Here is a 24,125-nt window from a genome sequence, read left to right on the forward strand (position 1 = left end):
ATATGTTTAGATTTTGCTGTGGAATCTTAGATCAGGTAAATTCCAGGACCCCCACATGTATTGGTCTTACCCTGACAGAGGTTAGACCTTAGAAAAAATTAATACTAATATAATCTGGAAATCAAAACACTAATCACACCAATTTAGTATCTTTGACTTAGAAATATCCCAACCATGTGCCCCTCCTCATCAATATCAACTAGATGGAAAATTACAGATACCACATCTGTGCAGTTTCTGCCAGAGGGAACTCCCAACCTCCAAACAAGGAAAGTTCCCTCTAGTTTACAAAAAGAGCATAAAATGTCAGGCTCTGGTTCCTCTGAGCCCACCTCTTCCCACAGTGGAGATTTTTACTCCTTTAACAATAGAGCTCTAAGGGCTGCATATTTCTATTGGCATGAACCATTCTCCACACCACTCCTAACTGTGGCAGAACCTGTGGGTTGTCCTCCCACTTCAATATCCACCCCCCTCTTCCTCAGGAAGAGGACTTTTATCTGGCCTATGCCAACCCAAGCATAAGATGGCACTTCCCAGTCCCCTTAGAGTGAGATGTAGTTGTATGACTGGATTCTGGCCAATGGAAAATGAGTAGAAATCAAGTGTGTGACTTCTGGGTCTTTCCCTCCAAGGGAAAGGCCTGTGCCATCTACTTCCCCATTCCTCTTCCCTCAGGCTTGAGGGCAGGCTTAGTGGTGAGCAGCCTCAACCATGCAGACAATGACAACTCCTTAGTGATGGCAGAGCAACAAGAGGGAAGGAGTGCATGTCCCCAACATCTCTGAACCTCCATGCCAGCCTTGGATCACTGATGTCAACTGTTACTAAAGAAATAGCTCTTATCTTGCTTATCACTATATTCTGATGTCACTTACAGGGCCTACCTTGTAACTAATACATAATTCACTCTGTCCAGTGGAAAGGAAATATAGAAAAGATAAACTTACCAGCCGTTCTGCCATGGTTAGGAGAGTGTTCACCGCATCCAGGCGATGACTAATGTCCTCCCAGTATGAAGTCAGGGTAACAACTGGCTTTGTGTGGGCCCAAGGCAAGTAATAATAGTAGTTTCCTGGTGTAGAACATTGAGGGTCAGTGAACATTGGACACTTAAACAACATGTCTATTAAGAGATGTGTAAAATGGGCTACAGGTTAATCCATCCATATGCTTGGGGAATGGTTTGGGGTGATCTTATTTTTAAATTTTATCCAATGAAGCCACCAAGGGATAGACAGAAAGTTTTTTATTCATTCAACCTGTTCTGAAAATCTCTCTAAAATACCCTAGTAAGCCGAACGCAACAATTTTAGGATCTCGCAGTGGTTCAGGATCACTGATGATTACATAACACTGCAGCAGAAAATAGAGATGGGAGTTTAGATTATATGTGTTTGTACCTGAAAAGTGCTATTCTAAATATTTTTGTTGGAACTGGGGCAAGAAAAAAAATGATTTTCTATTTTGTAAAGCATGGATTCATGGGGTTTGGTATTACTTAGAACCTTACAGGGATTAACAATTACCAGCCAACTTTTTTCTAGTACATTTTATATTTTCACACTGCTTGTACAAAAATTAGGTAAAAATTATGGCAATACTGTTGGAACATTTGATCAGAATGTCTCTCTCCTTTCTACATACTCTTAAACCATTTGTTGATATCTTTACTTGCGCATTCTCATACTCCACTTTGTTATTTTATACACTAGAATCTATACTCCTTAAAAGTAGAGACTGTTTCTCATCCATGTTTGTTCAAACACAGCTATTTAATCCTCACAGGAACTCTGGAGAAGATAATTAAACTGAAGGTAAGAATTGAGTGATGCGGCTAAGGTCATAGTGCTGGAGAGTAACAGAATGAAGACCGGAAGCTTGATTTTCCAGGACCTGAGCCAGTGTCCCATCCATTTCAACTACTCAATCTAAGAGCAGTTTGGGGCTTGGTAGGGTGGAGTTGGGCAGGGTGGGAGCTGACTCTCACCAGGTGGGAACTCTGGGGACCTCAGAGTTCAGCAAGTCACCATCTTGTGATTTTACAAAACAGAGCCAGTGTGAAAGCTGAACATGGCAAGGGGGCTGGGGTTCAGACCCTGGCAAAGGGCCTGCAACTTCTTGGGTTTGACCTGTCTTGAAGGTGCTCGAACTCTAGCCACCTGTCTTCCCCATTTAATCTTTTCTTTCCACTAAGCATATGCTGAAGATAATGGCTGCCAAAGGGAGAATACGTTGGGTGCTTCTTGTCCTGTGATGCACCCACGGTAAACTTATGAGAAGAGGATGGTTAGAGGCAGTCTTACCATCAAATATGGCACGGCTGTATTGAGTAGTTGATGCCAAAGGCTTACAAGTTGTGTCAAACTTGTTGCCGTAGTTCCCAATGCTGACTTCAAACTGAATGGCCTCGCCAACATCTTGCAACATGGTGGCTGAATGGAACACGGCAGACAGGCTATACTTCCGCCTTCGTTGGTATTTCTGTAAAGTATGGGCAGACGTAAGGCTCGGTGAAACTCCTTTTGCTCTTATTTATATGTGGGTGTCTAGCAGATGTAATTCTAAAACTAATAATTAGTATGGAATTAAATGCCAGTAGAGAATGTTCTTAAATCTAGCAGTTTTTCTTGTACTCATACAAGTGGGCAAAGATAGAAGTACCAGGATATTCACTGCAGTGTTGACTGAAATAGAGAGAAAAAAAAAAAAAATGAAAGCAATACAAATGTCTAGCAATAGGTCACTGGTTAAACAAACTATGTTACATCCATATAATGCAATAAAGTTAGTAAAAAGGTAGATTCATATGTGCAAATGTATTTTAAGTGAACTCATTAATTATATATTTTAATATTGGCATATGCATGGAGAATGTGTAGAATAGAAATAAAATTGTTGACAGTTATATTGGGAAGGTAAAAAGATTATGGCTAATCGTACTTTCTAATTTATATGTTTTTAATTTTTTGAATTGCTTGAGTATTAATTTTCTTTTTCTTCTACTTTTTAACAAAATGTTTATTTATTTTTGAGAGAGAGAGAGAGAGTGTGAGGAAGGGGCAGAGAAAGAGGGGGACAGAGGATCCGAAGCAGGTTCTGCACTGGCAGCAGAGAGCCTGATGCGAGGCTCAAACTCATGAACCCTTAGATCATGACTTGAGCCGAACTCAGACACTTAACTGACTAAGCCACCTAGGTGCTCCTTTAGTATTAATTTTCAAATAAAAAACAACAATAAAGATTTTTAATGTAAGACTTTAAAATTAACTGAATTTAGGTGAACTTATTTTCCTGTTTTCTGAAACAGAAATCAAACGTTATTTTTTCCTTTCTCTCTTTTTAAAAAAATTACTGGGGGAGCGCCTGGGGGACTCAGTCATTTAAGCATCCGACTTCGGCTCAGGTCATGATCTCACGGTTCATGGGTTCAAGCCCCGTATCGGGCTCCCACGTCAGGTTCTGTGCTGACAGCTTGGAGCCTGGAGCCTGCTTCAGATTCTGCATCTCCCTCTCTCTCTGCCCCTCCCCCGTTTCCACTCTGTCTCTCTCTCTCTCTCGCAAATAAATAAACATTAAAAAAAAATTACTGGTTTATTGAGTGTGTGTGTGTGAGGGAGTTGAACATAGGGCCAAAAATGACCACACCGAGGATCTTTCAGCCTGGCAGAAATGACCATGAGCCCTTCAGGCCTTCCTTAATCCGAGCACATAAAGTCTCCTGAATCCACAGATTGCTCAGATGGCATCTCTCCTTCTTTGTGGATCATATCCTCACTGATCTTTGGGTACTCTGCCTTCTTTAGTCAAACAGAGCCGTGCAATGGTTGAAATTGCTGTACCTCATTATGTTCTAGGCGTTCTGCCACTTAATACCGTCCACATCTAGACTCTGTTCCGGATCTCAATTGGTATCCAATCTCTGTAGACACTTGTCAAGCTTAGGGGTGAGAATACCAGTGGTTACACTTGTCTACATGCTTCACTAGAGGGTTCATGGAGACCCATGAGTGATAATACTCAAATTGTTTGACGAATTTCTCACTATGGCAAGTTTACTTTGAAAGCCCTTAGAGAAGGAACTCCCAGATCTGGAGTCCTTCAATTTGAGATTTGGAGGCCACATTGCTATCAAACTTTGGCATATGCTGAATCTTATTGTCGTTGGATTTGCTCTTTTGCATTCCCACCTTGCTACCAATTTGTGCAGCATAATCTATGTAGCAACGTAATGACACATTTCACCTTCAAGAAGCTAACAAAAATTGGGGCACCTGGGTGGCTCAGTCGGTTGAGCATCCGACTTCAGCTCAGGTCATGATCTCATAGTCTGTGAGTTCAAGCCCCACGTTGGGCTCTGTGCTGACAGCTCAGAGCCTGGAACCTATTTCAGATTCTGTGTCTCCCTCTCTCCGCCCCTTCCCCGCTCATGCTCTGTCTCTCTCTGTCTCTCAAAAATGAATAAACATTAAAAAAAATTGTTTTTAAAAAGAAGCTAACAAAAATTACGTGATCCCAGTAGGATATTTGTCAACCGATTTCCTTTTCTTTTGTTATTCATCCATACCATGGCCTTTATTCTATTAAATGTATCACAATCACGGGCAGTTCTTCTGCCTTGTATGATGTAAGAATATGTTCTTTCATTCACAGAAGTACTTGGACAACAGTATCAAAAATTTCTTTTTTCAAATTGCGGTGAAACACACATAACATAAAATTCTCCACATGAGCCATGTTTAAGTGTGCAGTTCGGTGGCCTTAGGGACATTCACATTGGTGAGCTACCATCACCACCATCTATCCACAAAACTCTGCCCATCTTATAAAATTGAAACTCTGTACCCATTAAACCCCAACTCCCCATTCCCACCTCCTTTCTGTCTCTCTGAGTTTGGCTACTCTGGGTATCTCATGTAAGTCAAATCAAACATTTGTCCTTTTGCGACTGGCTTATTTCACTTAGTTCAATGCCTTCAGTGTCCAGCCATGTGGTAGCACATGTCAGAGTTTCCTTCCTTTTTAAGACTAAAGAATTCTCCATTGTACTGTTGAAAGATAAACTGGGGCATGTTGAAAAGTTTTAAGATTTTATTTGAGCAAACACAGATTGGATTGGGCAGTGACACAGCAGAAGCGGTTAAGAGTGCTCCACCTACAAGAGCTGAGGAAAGACTTTCAGAGAGCAAATGTGGAAGGAAGGCAAGGACATTATTTGACTGGCGCTGGCTTAAGTGGTTGCATTATTTGGGAAAGTCTAGTTGGTTATTTGCGCTTCATTGTCCTTTGGTTTTGATTTCTTAACCTGGAAGCATTTACAGGCCTAAGTTCTGGTTTGCTTATGTAGGCTGCCCAGGCATTACAGCCACTTCTGTCTAATGGCATCCTTGTTTAATAAGTTTAGCAGTGTGTATATACCACATTGGTCTGTCCATTCATCTATCGAAGGATTGCTATCAATGGACGGCTTCTATCTTTTGGTTATTATGAATAATGCTGCTATACACATGGGTGTACAAATATCCACTTGAGTCCCTGCTTTCAATTGTTTTGGGTCTATACACAGCAGTGGATTTTGGAATCACATGGTAATTCTACTTTTAACTTCTTGAGGACTGTTTTAAGAACATCTGACAGGGACTGTAGTTTGTTGTCTTGAAGAACCACAGGACGTGCCACTATTACAAAGTCTCTGTTTTGGTTAAAAGGATTTTTGACATGGTACAAGGGAAACCCTCAATAGGATTTCATCAGAAATCCTTCTGAGTTTCAATCTTTCTTGAAAGTCTTTCCAAAACATTGGTTTGAAAACTTAGCTGCGTACTGAATCACCTGAAGGGCTTTGAAATATCCTTATAGCTGGGTGCCACATCCCAGAGACTGCCCAGCACTGTGAATTTAAAATTTTTCCTACTTACATTAGTCCACCGTCACTTTGGCAGAGAGGGGGTTGGAGACTTTTATCGCTTGTCAGGAGTCCCTTTAACTATCCACACCTAAGCCTCCTGAACTATCCATGGTTCAGGAATGCTGTGGAAATTCTGGGTTTGGTTTAAATTGTGTGAAAATTAGAAAGCAGGAAGTTATTTGTATTAGTCAGAACTTCTATATACAGCATAACTTCTTTGTAAACCATCTGGGATGATCTAAGAGAAGGGAAGGAGCAAAAATATGAGACATAATTTGGGGCCTAAGTCAGGGCCCCCCCCAAATGACCAGCATTTAAGCTGGTGCCATCTGCTAATACAGAGGGTGCAGAGAAGAGAGAAAGTGCATGGGGAGGCTGTGGAAGGGGTGGGGATGCCACTTCCGGCTGGGCTGGCTCTGCCTTGCACACCTCTACGTGGCCACGATTCCATTAGATCTCCCTGGGTTTTCCTGAGTATAGCTCGCAGTCACCTGCACCCTGGTAGCACCCTCACCCTGAAGAGTTTGAGCTCTAAGACAGCAATTTGGGTTTTGGCCATCACCACACCTCCCAACAGAGCGGCACACTCTGTGAGCAAGCCGCTCAAGATGGAGCTGCAAACTGGGTGGCTTCACAGGTCCAAACTCCACAAGGGGCAGGGGATCTACATCTGCTCACCTGCCCCAGAGCCAGGCTCTGGACTGTGAAGTCTAGAATTCTGCCCTCCCCCCAGCCCTTCCTCACTTCCCCTGTGCCTCAGGGCTCAAAGAGGGGGAGAGAAGAAGAAACAAACAACAAAGTTTAGAAAAGTCAGGAGCCTCAGCTTTTGTTCCCTGTGTTGCCTTTGGGCAAAACTGCTCATAATGGGGAAAGTTAAAGAATGTAAATTATAATCTACTGAACACTGACGGATGTTTCTTTGACCTTGTAGGGCCTTGGGGCTCTCTTTCCAATCATCAAAGACCGGTGTGTGTGGTAGATGCAGGTAGTATCAGAGTTTTAGGAGTAAATCTGGAGAAGGTGTGATTTTTGTCAAGCAGAATACTGAAAAAGGGGTAACAAGTAACAGCTCTTAAAAGTGGCTGGGGGACCACCAGGCGTGGGACATTAAGGATCAGTGACAAGGAGACTGTGCCAAAGAAAACTGCCCGACTTGCCACCTTTGGTCTATTTACTAAAGGCAGCTGACAACTAGCGGAGCTGGTGGAAGAATCTGAACGTGTTATTTCAAGCAATATTTGTTGAGCACTTACGTGGGCCAGACGAATGGGAGAACTCAAGGAGGTTCTAATTGAGCAGAAGACAGAACGCGTGTTCATAAAATGGTCCCAAAATATGTTAGGTCACACACGAGAAGACTGGGAAGGAGTAGGGTGGAAGTGGTCTAGGAACAGATCCCAGATGGTGGAGACAAAACGATGGCGTCCTTTAGTGACTGGGCAGAGGTTTCAGAAGCCAGTAGGTGTCTGAATAGAACTGGGATGCCACGCTTCATCTTCTACCTGCCTGATTCCTTAGGGAGGTGGCCACAGGTGGAACCCAGCTGCATCTCTTCAAGGGTCTCTCAACTGGAGCCAGTTCAGCTCTAAAGAGGTGGGGCAGCTCTATGGCGACTGAGTAGGAAAAATTCACTCCCTCCTGGGTTCCTCCTTTACTCTCGCAGGACTACCACACTCCGAACACTTCTGATACCAGACGTGTAGTGGATTTTCCCACAGCACGCAATTCTGCAACACCAGTTGGGTGTCCTACAGGTGAACTCAATTCTGACACTATCTACCCAGAGACAGAACGTCTGAGTCCCACAAGACTGCCCCATCCCCACTTCAGATCCCTGTCGAAAGTCCAGGTTCTGATCGATCGGGTATAAATTGGAGGCTCCCATGACTTCCTCCTCAGAGTTGAGTAACTTGCTAGAGCAGCTCACAAAACTTGGGAAAGCAGTTTACTTACTGGTTACCAGTTTATTATAACAGGATATGATAAAGGCTACAGGTGGGCATCCAGATGGAACTGCTGCATAGGACAAGGTATGTGGCGGGGACACGGAGCCTCCACGTCCTCTCTGGGCACAACACTCTCCCCAAACATGCATGTATTCACATCCCAGACGCTCTCTGAATCCTGTATTTTGGGGATTTTGTATGGAGGTTTCATCACATAAGTGTGATGGATCATTAACTCAATTTCTAGCCCCTCTCGGGAGAACAGGGGGTAAGGCAGAAAGTTCCAAGCTTCTAATCATGGCTTGGTCTTTCTCATGAGCAGCTTCAAACGAGGAGCCCATAAGAGTCACCTCACTAGAACAAAAGACTCACCTACCACCCAGGAAATCCCAAGAGATTTAGGAGCTCAGCGTCAGGAACCAGAGTCAAAGAGCAAATACTAGCACTATGATTTCACAGCAACCAAGTCGCCCTCTTGAACACGACCAGAAATTTCATTATTTGCGTATGACCTGGAACATGGGATCTTTGGAAATGGGAAAAGGGTCAGGATTATCTTCGAGGCCAATGGTTCCCTGTGGTTACACAAATCTGCTCATCTCACTCTCTTACCAGGCTCCTGGTTGCCTGCACTGGGGCTGTGTCTTCAGAATCTCAGCTCCTCTCCTGCTTTTTAATGTTACTGGGATTTTAGTTTATAGATTTCGTTTTTGCTTTTATTAAATTTATGACAGAAGCCATTTTGCTATCTGGGTTTAATTATTTGGATCAAAGAAAAGTAACTTTGTTTTCTATTTCAGTTTATAAAAAGCTGTTCTTTTATACTGTTGACATATACTGTGGCAACTGTATACCGTTGGCTCTTTGTTTTTTGAGTTTCTTTTTGGTTTTATTTTTTACTAAATCTATGACACAGGCTTCTTTGCCTGTATGTGTTTAATTATTTGGAGTAAAAAAGAAAAAAGAATTCAGTTTTGCATTCTAGCTACCATACTTTGTTGAATCTCTTCCTATCCCTTCCCTCTCCCCCTGTCTATTACTAGTGCTTAAAATAAAAAGAAAGGCCACGAACTTAAATTCTGTTCTGGTGACAGCACAAAGTAAAGAGGCACTGTAATTGCTGAGAACCCATGGCCGCATTTCTGCCTAAACCCAAGTTGTAGCTGGACTCTTCAAGAGCCAATCTATAACAACTCAAGTCCAGAACCACCCATGCCATACCATGTGTCTCTATAGAGGCCTTTGGGGGGGTTTTAACTATTTTCTTGCATGATCCTGGCAGTAAATGGCATGTAAGCTGTTCCACTTTCCCACCCACCCTCTCTTCTTTTTCCTTTTTCTAAATTTGTTCTTAAGATGTGTTACAATTCCTCACCTTCAGAATTGATGGCGGTATGGGGTGGATAGAAAGACTCACACCAGGATCTTATTGACTGGGGGAACTTGTTTTGGCTCTGTGTCTCTTTAACAAGTAAACAACCAAAACAAAATGAGTATACATTACATGATCCCACCACATACACTTCTTATAGAGATTCATCTTGATTTATGACCTCGTCTGCAGAAGCAAGTTTGGAAAAGTCAGGATAAGTCCAGCACTCAAGGTCTTCAAGGGTCCCCTGTTGTTACTATGTTATGGTAGATTTATCATTTGCAAGGATTATGTTCCTGAGATCACAGCAAATCCCGAAAGTCAATAATGTCACAATAGTCTATCATTACCCCCATGAAATGTAACAAAGTAACTGAAAACTCTGGGGGACTGCTTCAGACCCTATGTAAGAGTTGTGCACCGGGGCACCTGGGTGGCTCAGTCGGTTAAGCAGCCGACTTCGGCTCAGGTCATGATCTCGCAGTCCGTGAGTTCGAGCCCCGTGTCGGGCTCTGTGCTGACAGCTCAGAGCCTGGAGCCTGTTTCAGATTCTGTGTCTCCCTCTCTCTGACCCTCCCCTGTTCATGCTCTGTCTCTCCCTGTCTCAAAAACAAATAAAACGTTAAAAAAGATTAAAAAAAAAAAAAGAGTTGTGCACCGGTGTCAGGAATAGAGAAGCACAGAGCCTCACTCTCATGGACATGCAGACTGGGTGATGGCTAGGTGCACTGACCAGCACTCACACACCTGCTTTTCTGCACACCTGATTCAATTTCTCACCTCAGCAAAATCACTCCTCGCTACACATCAGAAACTCCGGGATAACTCAAGAGTGGTCAACACCATTAATGCCAGATCCAAGAATGGCATTATGGCACCATTGGTGGCATGATATAAGTCGCAAATGGTATTATTTATGTGTCTGTATATCAGTGGGAATAGGTAGGATGACAAGGAGTAGAGTGATGGAGAGACACTTGATAATTTCTTGAAGACTTATCTCCCAAGAGTTCTTAACCTAATCTGGCCTTTATATCCACTTGTTTGATAGGCTGATTCAGGAAATAGAAGCAAGTGCCCTAGAATTTTTTATTGGATACATTAATGTATAGAAACTGGGAAAACTATGACTTAAAATTTCTAAGCAGTTTCTGATTCTAGGAGTCGAGATATGAATTGACATTCAAGGCAGACCATTGCTTTGCTTAGAAAACTTCTTTGGACGGACCTTTAACTATAATACAAAACACACACCTACCGGGGTTCTTTTCACCATTTAAATAACCTGACTTCAACTGTTCCATTTGGTCACATGCACTGTTAAGTGTATGTTTTAGCCAGAACTATGTTATAATCTGTGCTCGTAGAGGGGGGAGAAGTGATCCTTTCCCTGTGAGAACTTGGACTGATGCCCTGTGGCTTGCCGGTGGTAGGTGTAAGGTTCCTTCCTGAGGCTGAGGGGTGGAGACAGAGGTAACCTGTGAAAGAATGTGTGGCCCAGTCTTCTCTTACAGGGGAAGACACAGGCGCTGGATTGAAATCTGTGTGGCTCATGAATAACTGGACTCCTAATGTTCCAAACACGCCAGGACCGAAAAATCCAGAATATACTGCTTTGGACTCTAACCTCCTAATGTTGGCTTCTTGGGAGTCCATGAACAAGGCTACAATGGTCTGGGGGAGAAGGGAGAGTTTCCTCTAAAGGGAGTAGATATTTTCCTTGTCACTCATCCTGAAAGGGGCAAATCTCACAACAGGCAGACATGAAACTCCTAGAAAGGAGAAGGCCTTGTTTGGCTGGGAATTCATAGCACTCGACACGGACGTTGAGGTGGCCATGTGTACAGGGTGGTGTTGGGAATAGGGGCAGGTGGGGAGCCGAGCCCTGCCACAGTAAGCAGGCTAGAGAGAGGCAGGGAGGCCAACTGCAACAGACCCAGAAAGCTGGTCTGAGCCCAGAGCTTTGAGATTAGCCATTTCAAGTTACTCATTTCACGGTTTCCCTACTCTTACTGGAGGTAAAAGTTTTTCTAAAATTGCCGTTTGGTTTCCGACGTAATGTGGAGACATAAGAGAAGGGTCTATCCCCTGCCTGGGACGGAGGGGAAGGTGAAGGAGACAGCTTCAAGAAGCTTGTTGGGTCAGGGGTGGAATCCAGCAAAGAGTGGCCCTGGGCACGGAGCCATAAGTAAGCTGGATGCTCTGGCAAACAGTTCAGATTTCTGGAACACATAAGCATCAACCCGGGATTCTCAGAAATAGGTGGGGGAAGATGTGGTGTACACATACAAAATGGAATATTATTCAGTCATGAGAAAGAAGGAAATCCTGTCATTTGTGACAACATGGACGGACCTGGAGGGCATCAAGCTAAGTGAGATAAGCCAGACCGAGAAAGACACTGTATGATATCACTTATACGTGGAATCTAAAAAAGTCAAACTCTGGGGCGCCTGGGTGGCTCAGTCGGTTAAGCGTCTGACTTCAGCTCAGGTCACGATCTCGTGGTCCGTGAGTTCGAGCCCCGCATCGGGCTCTGGGCTGACGGCTCAGAGCCTGGAGCCTGTTTCAGATTCTGTGCCTCCCTCTCTCTCTGCCCTCCCCCATTCATGCTCTGTCTCTCTCTGTCTCAAAAAATAAATAAACGTTAAAAAAATTTTTTTTAAAGTCAAACTCATAAAGACAGAGAGTAGAAGGGCAGTTACCAGGGGTTGGGGAATTGGGAAGATGTTGGTCAAAGTGTACAAACTTGTAGTTAGAAGACAAATTCTGGAGATGTAATGCAGTGCATAGTGATTATAGTCAACGATGCCATATTACATGCCTCAAAGTTGCTGACAGACTAGATCTGGAGTGTTCTCACCACAAAAAAGAAATGATAATTATGTGACATGATGGCAGTGTTAGCTAACACTACAGTGGTAATCATATTGCAATATGTAAGTATACCAAATCAACACACCATGTACCTTAAACTTACACAGTGCTATGTGTTAATTTTTTAGAAGTCAAAAAATAAAAATATTAATAAACTAGCGTATTTATTTTTAAAACTCATAATAACGGTATAGGATGTGTTGGAAATGATTCAGTGGGCAACAGAGACAGGGCTAACTAAATATTGGGTTATCCATCACATATGTTAACAAATCTGTATTGCAGATGTCAATTAATTGACAAGGAAAAAAAATGAGCATTTTACAGCTTAATGATAGTAATATTCTTCTTCTGGGATTTATTACCTTGAGTTAGTAACACTGGCATTTGAATTTACTAGGAAAAAACTACATCTGTAGCTCTCTACCATATGGATCATGGGCGCTTAAATTGTGTCCATAGAGGAGAAAGAGCTGATTGGAAAGAAAGAAAGAAAGAAAGAAAGAAAGAAAGAAAGAAAGAAAAGAAAGGAAGGAAGGAAGGAAGGAAGGAAGAAAGAAAGAAAGAAACGGTTGCGGAGGTGAATTTGGAAGACTTCTGTCTTCAAGGAGGAATTAATATAAACGTGCCCTCAGATGCTGGGAAGCTTGAGATATGCCTACTTCTGAAAGTGGAAATGATTAATGGTGGCACCAATGCCATTTGGGATGGCTCTTGCGGCCACTTCCCCAGGACCACACAACCCCAGTTAGCAAACAGGCCATTTGGTTCAGAGGTATCACTGCTCCTGCCAATTTTCGGTAGGGTATTAACATCACAAAAGATGAAGCAAGCCTCACTCACCATACAGCTGTTCTAGATAGATCAAGAGGGTGTTAAATAGATCCAGAGGTACTTGCTATGACTCAGCTCTCCAACTCTGCCACAGCTGATCCTGCAGTCCCTCGATGTCCCCACTTGCTCAGGCAGGCCAGCACGAGCCACCCACCGCCAATCCCCTAACACCCCCTTTTCCATACCAAGCATCATCCACACTCCAAAGTTACCTCCACAACCAGCAGGTCATCATTTGAAATGGGCTCAAGTTTTTTGTCTGGTGGTGTCTTTTCAAGAAAAGTGCTTAATTCAACCAAGATTCTGCCTCTGTAGGCAACTCCTTCCCCCTGAAAGGCAACAACACGAAATTATTCCTGCAGGCCTGAACAACAGCAAAAAGAACTGTCTCTCTAGTCAGGCTAATGCCAGCTACAGTTTAGTGTTTCCTTCCCGTGGCCCTAACCTCCAAATTCAATCGGTCAACAAATCTCTCAGTTGGGTTCAGGTCTTTGGTAGCTGAAAGAAAAGTCAGTGACTTCAGGAAGGGATCCAAAGAGAGCTGGGGAGCCAGGGCTGAAAGGGATCTTAGCTATGACTAGGTCAGAGGCTTTCAAGCCATGCTCTGGACCCTGAAGAGGTTCCCAGAGGCTAGGGGTGGGAGTGGAAGGTACTCAAAGTCTCCCTTACCCTACTTCAGTAGAGCAGCTCTACGTAATCTGTGTCAACTTGGCTCCTTCCCTACTCTTCTCAGGAAGGGAAGGCTGCCAGGTTGGCAACCAGGGCAAGTCTCAGAGCAGCCAGGAAATAAAAGAGGAAGATGTTTTGGGTGTAGCTAAGCATAAGGATGAAGAGCGGATACTCCTCTCTCCATATCTGGCAGTGCTGGCAACAGAATTTTCTGGAGAGGAAGGGAAGGCTTCCACTTCCACAGTCAGTCCATTACCCCTGCTCCCTCAGGGCTTTATCTCTACCTCAGTCCCTTTCTTGGGCCTTCAGAACTGACTCAAAGACATTACTTTGGCTTCTAATATGCTGGAAAGAGCATTTCCCGTCTCTGGGCCTCCATATCCTCATCTATAAAATGAAGATGTTGGATTGGATCAGGGATAGCAGTTCCTTCAGGCATGTCACCTCCAATCATTTGGTAGATTCCTAGAACACAGTATCGAACAGAATTCTGAGGCGGCACATTTGCTTGTTAGGAAAGCGCCAGCATTGATCACTGACATCTGCCCTAAGTGCCAGACAGGGGGAATGGCCATGCTGTGCATTTGTAATTGCCAAATTAGATGGTCTCCAGGATCCTTTCCTAGCCTTGTATTCAAAGACTTGAGGAGTGTGGGACTTCTGTCCTTCAACACTTGATCAGTCACATGTCGGGTCTATCTGTGTGTGTGTGTGTGTGTGTGTGTAGAGATTCCCTAGATATGAGACTTAATTATAACCGTTATAAGAAGGAATCACATTAATCAGTGTTCCATTAATAACAAATCTTAATTGAGACACTAACCTTGCCAGTATTTAGCTCATCATAGGGGTCTGGGAATCCTGTGTACTCTCTGGGGCTTCCGTAAAGGTTCAGGTAACAAGGTCCAAATGTTGGCACAAAGCCCACCTCTGTTTCTCCTGTATTTGCTGAGAGATAACATCATTATTAGATTTTAGGCTTTTACTGATTAATCTATTGAAATAAATATTAGTTATTAGTTAGCCGAGTGAGACTATTTTCCTCTAATTTGTGAGTTAGTTGTATTAATGCAAATTACAAGCACTTGTGAGACTTGCAATATTTCCCTTTTCTTATTGCTATAAAACATCAAACAAAAAAATTCAGGGGATAGTTCGGGTAAACTTATGTTGTTATTATAGAAAGATAATGCTATGCAAATGAAAGAATAATAAGGCTTTCGAGTTGATCTTCACATTTTTTGCAAGTTTATAATTGGCCTTGTATTAAATGTGTCATTGGTAAATGGGATAGTTTGGGGTAATTGGTAATTTGGGGAAGTCATTTAAATGATATATACCAGATGAACTGCATTTGTTCCCCCCAAATTCCACTTAGACTAAAATAGTACAAATATGGCAGATGCTATTAAAAATACGAGACATTAAAAATTTTTATATATAACAGTGAACTGCCTGCCTTTGGTTAGGACCATATGATATTTATAAGCAACATAAAGTCCCCATTCAAACATTCTATCTCTGATGAGCATCCAATATGCTCCATATTTCTGCTACCTTGTCTTAGCAAGACTGCTCCCCAGTGCAGTGAGGGGAACTGAGGGCAATGTAAGAAATAATGGAGTCACAGGGAGACTGTGGGTGAAGATGGGGAAATGTCTCCAACCATCTGAATGGCTCCCATATGAAGAAGGATGGACTTGTTTCCAAAAACACAGTAAGGGCCACTGATGGGTGCTACGAGGAGGTATTCTTTATTTCACTCGATATAAGGAAGATCTTTGTAGGAATTAGAGATGTCAGACAATGGGACAGATCACACTGGTGACAGAGGAAATGTTGAGGCTAGGGTTTTCAGGATTATCATCAAGACAAGTCCTCTATGAATGAGAAGTTAACCTATAGCCCTTTCCAACTCTATGATTATATGTAAGGGAGAAAGATAAATGTGGATTAGCAGGTGAGCAGAATGCCCATTAGTGAACAGTTGACCAGACTGTATACAAATGTGCTCTTGCGATTTTTAAAAATTATTATTTGAGGTTCTTACACCATGTATAAATGCGCTTGGGCACTTTTGAGAAGAGGTAGGAACCATGCACACTGGCAGAGATTAATTAAAGTGCAATCTCGGTGAAGAATGCACGAGAAAAGAAACATTTAAATTAAGATGTAGGAAAGTAACAACTGACAGCCTAAGGGTGAGACTTGGTAATGCCCTGGGGTGCCATACTTGACACCTGTTTGGAAACTTCTTGTGAAACCCAAATGGGGACCAAGAATTTTTCCAACAGATTTCTCTGGATTGTGCTATCCTGTTACCAAATGATCAGGGTAAAATGAATATTATATCTGGACATATGGATTGGTTTGGCTTTATCTAATCTGCCATATGGAACATGGACACAGTTGACTACTTGATTATTAATAAGCAGGGTTTTGATTGCTTTCCTCGTGCTAGAATATCCATTGTGAGGAACTACAGCAGAGGACTAAAGCAGAGATCCAAAGTGAGAAAAGGAAGTCACTTTCAGGAGTTGAATCACAGAATGTTCAAGAATGGCCATTAAAACTCTTGCAACCATAGTCATGCCACATTATGGACGGCCAAATTGAAGCCCAAAGAAGTGACATGACTAGTCAAAGGTCCCTGAAGATGACAGATTGAGACCCAGATCTCGAGTTTCATAGTTCTAGTACACCACCCATCCCTCTGGCCTAGCCCTACCTCACCCCCAGCCAGTTCCCATGGGTGACTTATGTTGTCTGTCATGAGTATTTGTTTTTCATTAAAGATTTCCAGGGATGGAGACAATCATTGTCAATAATGATCTACTGCAAGTTACCGTGATATCAACAGCTTAATTCTTTTTGTCCAAGCAAATCTCTTTTCAGGTATTTTAAACCCTTTGACTTGCTGGCTATGCATTAACATGGAGAACCTTCCTTCTCTGGGTTTATGCTTCAGCATGGTCTCCAGGGAAAGCCTATTCTCTCACAAGGTAAGTCTCTTCCTGTCTCCAAACTTTCCTCACCAAACTTTTTCTGCACAACTGTCACATCAAACTTCCAAAGACCTTCCTCAAAAGCCTATACTACATAAACAAAAATTCTTTAGCCTGGCCATCAACCTTTTCCTCTGACCTGCTTTTCTTTCTTTCTTTCTTTCTTTCTTTCGTTCTTTCTTTCATTTTTTCTTTTTAAAAATTTTTTTAAATGTTTATTTATTTTTGAGAGAGAGAGAGTGCAAGCTGGGGAGGGGCAGAGAGAAGGGGAGACACAGAATCTGAAGCAGGCTCCAGGCTCTAAGCTGTCAGCACAGAGCCCGATGCGGGGCTCAAACTCAGGAACCGTGAAATCATGACCCAAGCCAAAGTCGGAGGCTTAACCGACTGAGCCACCCAGGCAGCCCTCTGACCTGCTTTTTAAACATTATTTTTCAGACTTCATTCACCTCTGTGAGGCTCCTTTGTATTCTGGATTTCTGTAACATATCACTTTATATTTTAATTTTTGAACCTTAAATAGCCGCCTATTTCTGTGACTACATTATAAATTCATTTGGTGAGTGGGGAAGGATTCAAATATATTTTATTTTGATTCCTTAAACACTGAGAACTGGTTCTACCATGGGGAACTACCACATAAATATTCTTGGATTGATTGGAAAAATGAATGAAGGAATGAAGAGTTACCAAATCTGCCAAGTTTGTTATAAACTTAAAGGACTACTTCAGGGGCGCCTGGGTAGCTCAGTCGGTTGAACGTCTGACTTCGGCTCAGGTCATGATCTCACGGTCTGTGAGTCTGAGCCCCGCGTCGGGCTCTGTGCTGACAGTTTGGAGCCTGGAGCCTGCTTTGGATTCTGTGTCTCCCTCTCTCTCTGTCCCTCCCCTGCTCATGCTCTCTCTCTCTCTCTCTCTCTCTCTGTCAAAAATAAATAAACATCAAAAAAAATTAAACTTAAAGGACTACTTCATATTCATATTAAGTCCGAGTATAAGATATTAAGATTGATTCTTAAAAACAAATATGAATGGGGCATTGTGCCAGTAACACAAAGGCAGACAATAATAATGCTTTGTATTCGCACAGAACTTCTGTTTGCAAAGGTTTCTCAGTGCAGTATCTCTTTTCCCTTCTCACCATAAGCCTGGGTAATTAGCATGGAGGGATTATCGTGTTGACTTGAAAAATGACAAATTTCTTGAAACCTCAAGTCCTCATCTATTTGGGGAACAATAACATTAGGGGAGTTGTGATGGTCAAATGTGAGACCATTGAGCAAACTTGCAAAGAATGGCCAGTGCTGTGCAGACGAAAGAACATGTTACGATCCCCCCGTTTGAAAGATGAAGCCCTTCAATGTACAATTGTTCAGTGTCTTCCAACCTAGAGATCCACGTTCAAAGTAAGGGACAGTTTACTCCATACATTTTGAACAACTGATCTCATGCCCCATATCTCTACCTACTGAACAAAAACAACAATAACAGACAAAGTTATCTCTCACAGTTATTTACAATGGCACCCAATAGGATGGTATGCATCTGGGTGAAAACGTGAGGTGGTAGCAAAGCCTGATTAGCACATCTGTTTTAATTTTAGCCATGCAGGACAACCATATAGCACAAATACAAAAATTAAAATTATAGCAAAACTACTTTGGAGACAGCAAAATGTTAAAAAAAAAAGGTTCTAAAGATAGTCAATTGATACATTCTTAGTAAGACAATAGTAAATAGGAAAATCTAGAAGATAGCAAAATTACAAAGCATAAACCTGTATACGATGCAGCCCCAGATCCCGAAGATGATAAATCTATATAGTAAAAATACGACTGGTTAAACCACAAGAGAAACACGGGCATTATAAAAGAGACATTGAAAAAGTTAATCAAATCCAATGCTAGGTAAGTGGTTTAGCAACACCAGAAAAACACCAAATTCAGACCCAAGTGACATGACCCTTTTGTAATTTATACCAATCTCACCGGTTATATGCAAAATGGCTCAAACATTTGTGATAATTGGCAGAAGCACCACACATTAAATAACTCAAATCCCTCTGGTCCGAAGGCAGCGAAGCATCTGAGAAGAGCTAGCTTCTCACCACCAAAGGAGGGCCTGGTGAAGTTACCATCATTTCATATTTTTAATAAAACGTGTACTTGTCTTATATCTGACTTAACTGGGACCAAGGCCAGAAAACCCAAGTTAATTTAGTCTGAGCCTGTGCAGGTCAGAGCTTGCAGTTCATGGTACATTATTTGTTTCTTTTGTGTGTGTGTTGGGGATGGGAGGCGGGGGATGCTTGCTGCCTCTTGTTATTTTGAGACCCATAACAGACAGTCTGCAGGGGTTTTCAAGGAGAGAAGGCCTCAGAGACAAGGCTGAAAACTGCATGTAACAATTTCTGGTTTTAATTCTTCTGGATGTTTCTGCTATATCACTAAGAAAAATGCTTATGCCAGTAAATTTTGAATAATTACCTCCAGGTAATTATTGAATGACTTCTTGCCAATGATAAATGGGCGTAACTCATTTTGACCCTCCCCACCCACATAGTTTTGATATGATTTTTTAACTACTCTGTGGGTTACCATTATGATTTAATCTAGTCTTTATTTCTGGATTCCTCACTTGATAAGACAAGGCTACCACCGTGCCTACCCTTCCTCCACTCGCCTTCCTCCTTCTGCTTCTAGTCTCTATCTTCCATACTTTTACATTGCAATGGGCAATAACATTTACATTCTGTTCAGAGCTTTGGCTATAGGCGTCAAAGAAAAAAATCAAAAAACAATTAGTGCTAACAGTATAGCAGCCATATAAATACTGTTCTCTGCAGACGAAAGAGTCATGATTACATTTCCTTTGTTACACTTCCAGTTGTATGATCCCCTCTGCCACTCAGCAGAGGGCATGCAGACGGGAGCTTTCGTAGTTTCTAGCCATTTGCTTAAAATAACGGCCACATACGACTTTATATCTGAACTATATCTTCTTTGCTCAGTATTTTGTTTTTCTTGGAATTTCAAATTGCCTTTTTTTTTTCTTCTAGACAGAGGAAATCTCTGTTTTCTTCACAATATCTCTAATTTCTTCCAGGTTCTTATCCATGCTATACATTGCTTGGATTAATATATGTTTTAAAACCTATAAAGTTTCCTCTTAAACAAAATGAGGATGAGAGGAACCTTGAGTTTCTCAAGACCATATTCTGTCTTGAATTCTCTCACATAATTTACTCAATATGTTGAATACATTAGTAATTACAAGCATTTTTGTTATTTTTGCTTTGGTAACAAAAATCAGCTGCTGATATTATTGATATGTCAGCATTAAATTTTTCTCTCTTACCATCTTTGCTTTTCTCCTTCATTTCCTGTTACAATTTCTGGTGTATGCACAGAATCCCAATGCCAGGTATAGGCAAGTAATTCTCAGTATGGAGAACAACAGAAAGAAAAGTGTATTTGTTATCAATGCTTTTAGCACGAAAACAAAATACACATTATCTTAAGGAGTGGAGATTTTATGGCTCATTGCTACCTGACATCCTTGTTCCTGCTAAGGAAGTCAGTGGAGAAGGGAGTATTATTTTATATTTGGATGGACTGGAGTCAATACCATTCTAACAGATAGGTTGCCAACACTCTGTATTGACAGTCAAAAATTTATAAAATAGCTACTGGGAAGAGTTTTTGGATGGGAGCAAGAAAACCAAATTCTTCAAACTGTTAGTTGCCTTAATTATTAGTTACTAATTAATTGTTCTGCTGGTCATCACCAAAACATCACTGAAATAGTTCACTTGGCTCATCACTTTTGGCTTTTGAGAAACCAACTCCATTGCCAGGTGGCCATTCCAGTTCATTCTGCTTCAGAAGTTCTGCACCCTGTCTAGTTCCAGGTCTGCTGATGGACTTACCTTCCACTTCCCCACCAGAGGCAGCAATTTTGGAGAGGTATAGGTATGTTGTTCCAACGACATCATTTTTAGTCAGACGGTCCCTGTGTGAAAGAACAGGTTAAGGCTTCTACCTATGAAGATATAGCTTCACTTCAACAATAATAAGGTTGAGTTGGAAAAGACGCTAGACCTCAGAAATCATCCTGTCCAGCGGGCCTCAAGCTTTACTGTACTTTAAGAATTACTTGGAAACCCCAGCTCTCATCTCTTATCCAAGCTTTTGATTCAATAAAAGCAGGGGTGGAGAACAAGTAACCGCATTTACACAAGTATATATCTCAACTGATTCTGATATGGATTGTCCTCCAACTACCTATTGAGAAACATTAACTGGGCAATTCATTTCAGCTATGGAAACTGAGGTTTTTACAGACAGGTCAAGGGATTTGCCTATGGCCACTCAATACCTTTGTCATAAAATGAATGAAACAATTATAGGTACGTTATCTAATGGGTGTAATGTAATCACATTACATAGGATAAGTGTGTGTGTCTGATTTTATCATGTTCATACAGATTACTCTGATGGTTTAACAACTACAATGAATGGGTCTTTCACAGGGAGAACAATTCCCTTCCAATTCAGTTCAAATATTTATTGAGCACCTACTGTGTAACAGCTGAGGGCAGCTGAGGGCAGTCGCTTGCCTAGAACCTAAATCTTATTTGTATGGTAGGGACAAATAGTCCCACTACAAGTAAATACATTATTATTAATCTTTCCATGGATATCACAGAAAGTATGAAAGTCTAACCCATGAAGTGGCCTCTGGATGGGCCAACAGTAGGTGTAAAAAATGAGGTTTCTATGAATAACATCTCTGTGCTTAATTCAACCTATTCTTCCTTTTTTTTTATTTTAATGTTTATTTATTTATTTTTAGACAGAGAGAGAGGGAGGGAGAGAGACAGAGAGAGATTGGGAGGGGCAGAGAGAGGGAGAGTAAGAGAATCCCAAGCAGGGTCTGTACAGAGCCTGATGCAGGGCTCGAACTCACAAACCATGAGACCATGACCTGAGTGGAAACTAAGAGTCAAATGTTTAACCAACTGAGCCACCCAGGTGCCCCATTTCAGGCTCTCCTTTATTCAATCTAATAGTATACCCACTCTGAAATCTAAGACCCCATGGGAGAGAGGAAAGGTTCAGTATTTGGGGGAAAGACAATACTACAATGTAATATTATTATACTGCATTATAGTAATGGTCTATGTTACATACAATCTTATACATTGTATAGTATAATAGTATTAGACTATAAAGAATGACTAACGAAACACAGTTTTCCTGAGAAGAAGTATTACTTAAGGATATTAAGTCACAAGCATGGTTCTTGAATCTTTTCTGTTCATCCAAAAGGATCTAGACTACATTTAAAGAACTCTTAGCTTCCCCCAAGTTGTGCAACTACCCTACAAAATATGTAACCTAAGATTTGGATCCAAGGATTCCTTAGTTAAACAGGGCCTGTCTCTGCATCCTAGTCTACACTATTGCTTTGGAGGGGGCAGATTAGTTCAGAAAGTAACCACATTTGCAGTGACCACAGACGACTCTGGGATGGCTCAATCCACAACCACTCACTGCAAAGCCAGTAAGCCAGAGTAGTCACCTGAACTCTATAGGTCCACATTCACATTCCTGAGAGTTCCTGAGGCCCATAGAACACATTCAGAATGTTGCCTGAGGGTCTCAAGTGCTAAAATCAAGTTTACACTCACTGGAAGGGGTTTTTTGTCTTCACGACCCTTCCATGACCCTCAATAAACTGTGATGTGGTCACTGAACAAAATGAAATTTACTACCTCCTCCCAAAGTGCCCTTTTGCCATAGCACTGGGAGGGTGCCAATGCAAAAGGCAAATACATTCTGTCAAAGGAAAAACTATGGGGACAGGCAGACAGGGCAGGGGCCCAACTCAGTCTCTAACTTTCTGAGTGACTGTGAGCAAGTTACCTGACCTCTCTGAGCCTTAGTATCTTCATCTGTAAAATGAACTGATAATAGTCTCCAACAGAAAAGGTTACTCTAAAGACTAAATGGGGGGTGCCTGGGTGGCTCAGTCGGTTAAGCGGCCGACTTCGGCTCAGGTCACGATCTCGCGGTCCGTGAGTTCGAGCCCCGCGTCGGGCTCTGTGCTGACTGCTCAGAGCCTGGAGCCTGTTTCACATTCTGTGTCTCCCTCTCTCTCTGACCCTCCCCCGTTCATGCTCTGTCTCTCTCTGTCTCAAAAATAAATAAACGTTAAAAAAGAAAAAATTAAAGACTAAATGGGATATTACAGTTAAGTCACATGGTACAACACTTAGAGTGCTCAAAAAATGGTAGTTAACACCAGTATAAACGCTGATGATGAGGATGATGATGGTATTTGCCATTTTCAATCTCAAGGAGTTAAGGACTGCCAACTGAATGCCTCATCCAGCTAGAACATGCACAAGAATGGCCTTATTATGGTCAATCCCCGCTAGGAGGGTGATCTAGTTAAAATTCCATCAGAACCTCTCAATGAATTTTCTTTGCATTCAAACAGACAGGTAGCTTTCTCCATTTTCCTTTCTAACAATAACAGAGAATAGCTGTTGAAATGTTTTGGTGATTCTTCTCAAGCAATGGTTCATTCCATTTCTGAAGTCTATTTTGGACAGCCTAAACAGTATTTAAATCCTTGATTTCTTATCTTGGGGCGTTTTCAGATTATTTTCCCCTTCTTTGTTTACGAGCCAATGGAACGAAGATACACAAAGCTTTTCTGTAGCAATACCATTAATAATTTTTTTTTAAAAAGAAAACACCCAATTCCAGGAGCAGTTTATCACCTCCCTCTAGAAGAAAAAGAAACAGGCTGAAAAGAAGAGTTAGACCATCAGAGTAATGTTCTGCAATATCCAAGTGTTCAATTCTTTAATTCTGAATTAGACACAAATTTGTTTTTTAACTCACCAGTCATATATTGTTAGCTTTATTTTTTCACACATCGAAGGAAACTGTTAAAAAGAAACAGAACAAAGTAGTTGTTTCTCAACTTATTCAGTAACTATTAAAGCAAATAGTCTTATTTTTCTGCAAGAAAAAAACATCAAACCTTGATCTGAAGATTAATGACTTGGTTCCACTCAGGGTTTGCATTTTTCTCAATTATATTTGTGCAAACCTGTAAAATCATCAAAACAAAACAGTAGATATTCAAGATTCTAATTTCTATAAGTTCACATGTATGCATACTACATTTTGACTCTAGCAGTCTATTTAGCCAGTTACATACTTAGTAGCCTGGTTAAAGTTTATTTCTCTTCTAACTATTAGGTAAAATATAACATGGGTTTAATATTAATCTTTGCTTCATCTATGCACTAAAAGTTGCTTTTCAATCGTCAGATTTCTAACATTGGATTAGGGTCATGTTGCAAGAGTTAATGTTTATTGAGCACTTACTGCATACTATCTAGTGAGCACCTCTTCATTAACATATGCACACAGATCTTTTGATCCTGCCCACAAGCCCCTCTCCCTGCTCCCCAAACCAGCTCCTATTAGAACCAG

At 41.6% G+C, this 24,125-nt stretch overlaps 1 protein-coding gene across 2 annotated transcripts in view; it reads right to left on the reverse strand.

Moving 5' to 3' along the window:
- Nucleotides 1-24,125, reverse strand: part of MYOF (myoferlin) — a 162,799-nt gene that overhangs the window by 62,184 nt on the left and 76,490 nt on the right. For both annotated transcript variants that reach the window (XM_049646410.1, XM_049646409.1), the window contains exons 16-23: nt 23,668-23,736; nt 23,526-23,569; nt 20,540-20,622; nt 18,389-18,427; nt 14,430-14,554; nt 13,150-13,266; nt 2,307-2,484; nt 951-1,075 (exon numbers count right to left, since the gene is read on the reverse strand). In XM_049646410.1, coding sequence (XP_049502367.1) covers nt 951-1,075; nt 2,307-2,484; nt 13,150-13,266; nt 14,430-14,554; nt 18,389-18,427; nt 20,540-20,622; nt 23,526-23,569; nt 23,668-23,736 — 780 coding nt within the window. The remainder of the gene's footprint in view (nt 1-950; nt 1,076-2,306; nt 2,485-13,149; nt 13,267-14,429; nt 14,555-18,388; nt 18,428-20,539; nt 20,623-23,525; nt 23,570-23,667; nt 23,737-24,125) is intronic.

The sequence above is a fragment of the Panthera uncia genome, chromosome D2 (genome assembly GCF_023721935.1).
Source record: "Panthera uncia isolate 11264 chromosome D2, Puncia_PCG_1.0, whole genome shotgun sequence".
NCBI classification, from domain to species: domain Eukaryota; kingdom Metazoa; phylum Chordata; class Mammalia; order Carnivora; family Felidae; genus Panthera; species Panthera uncia.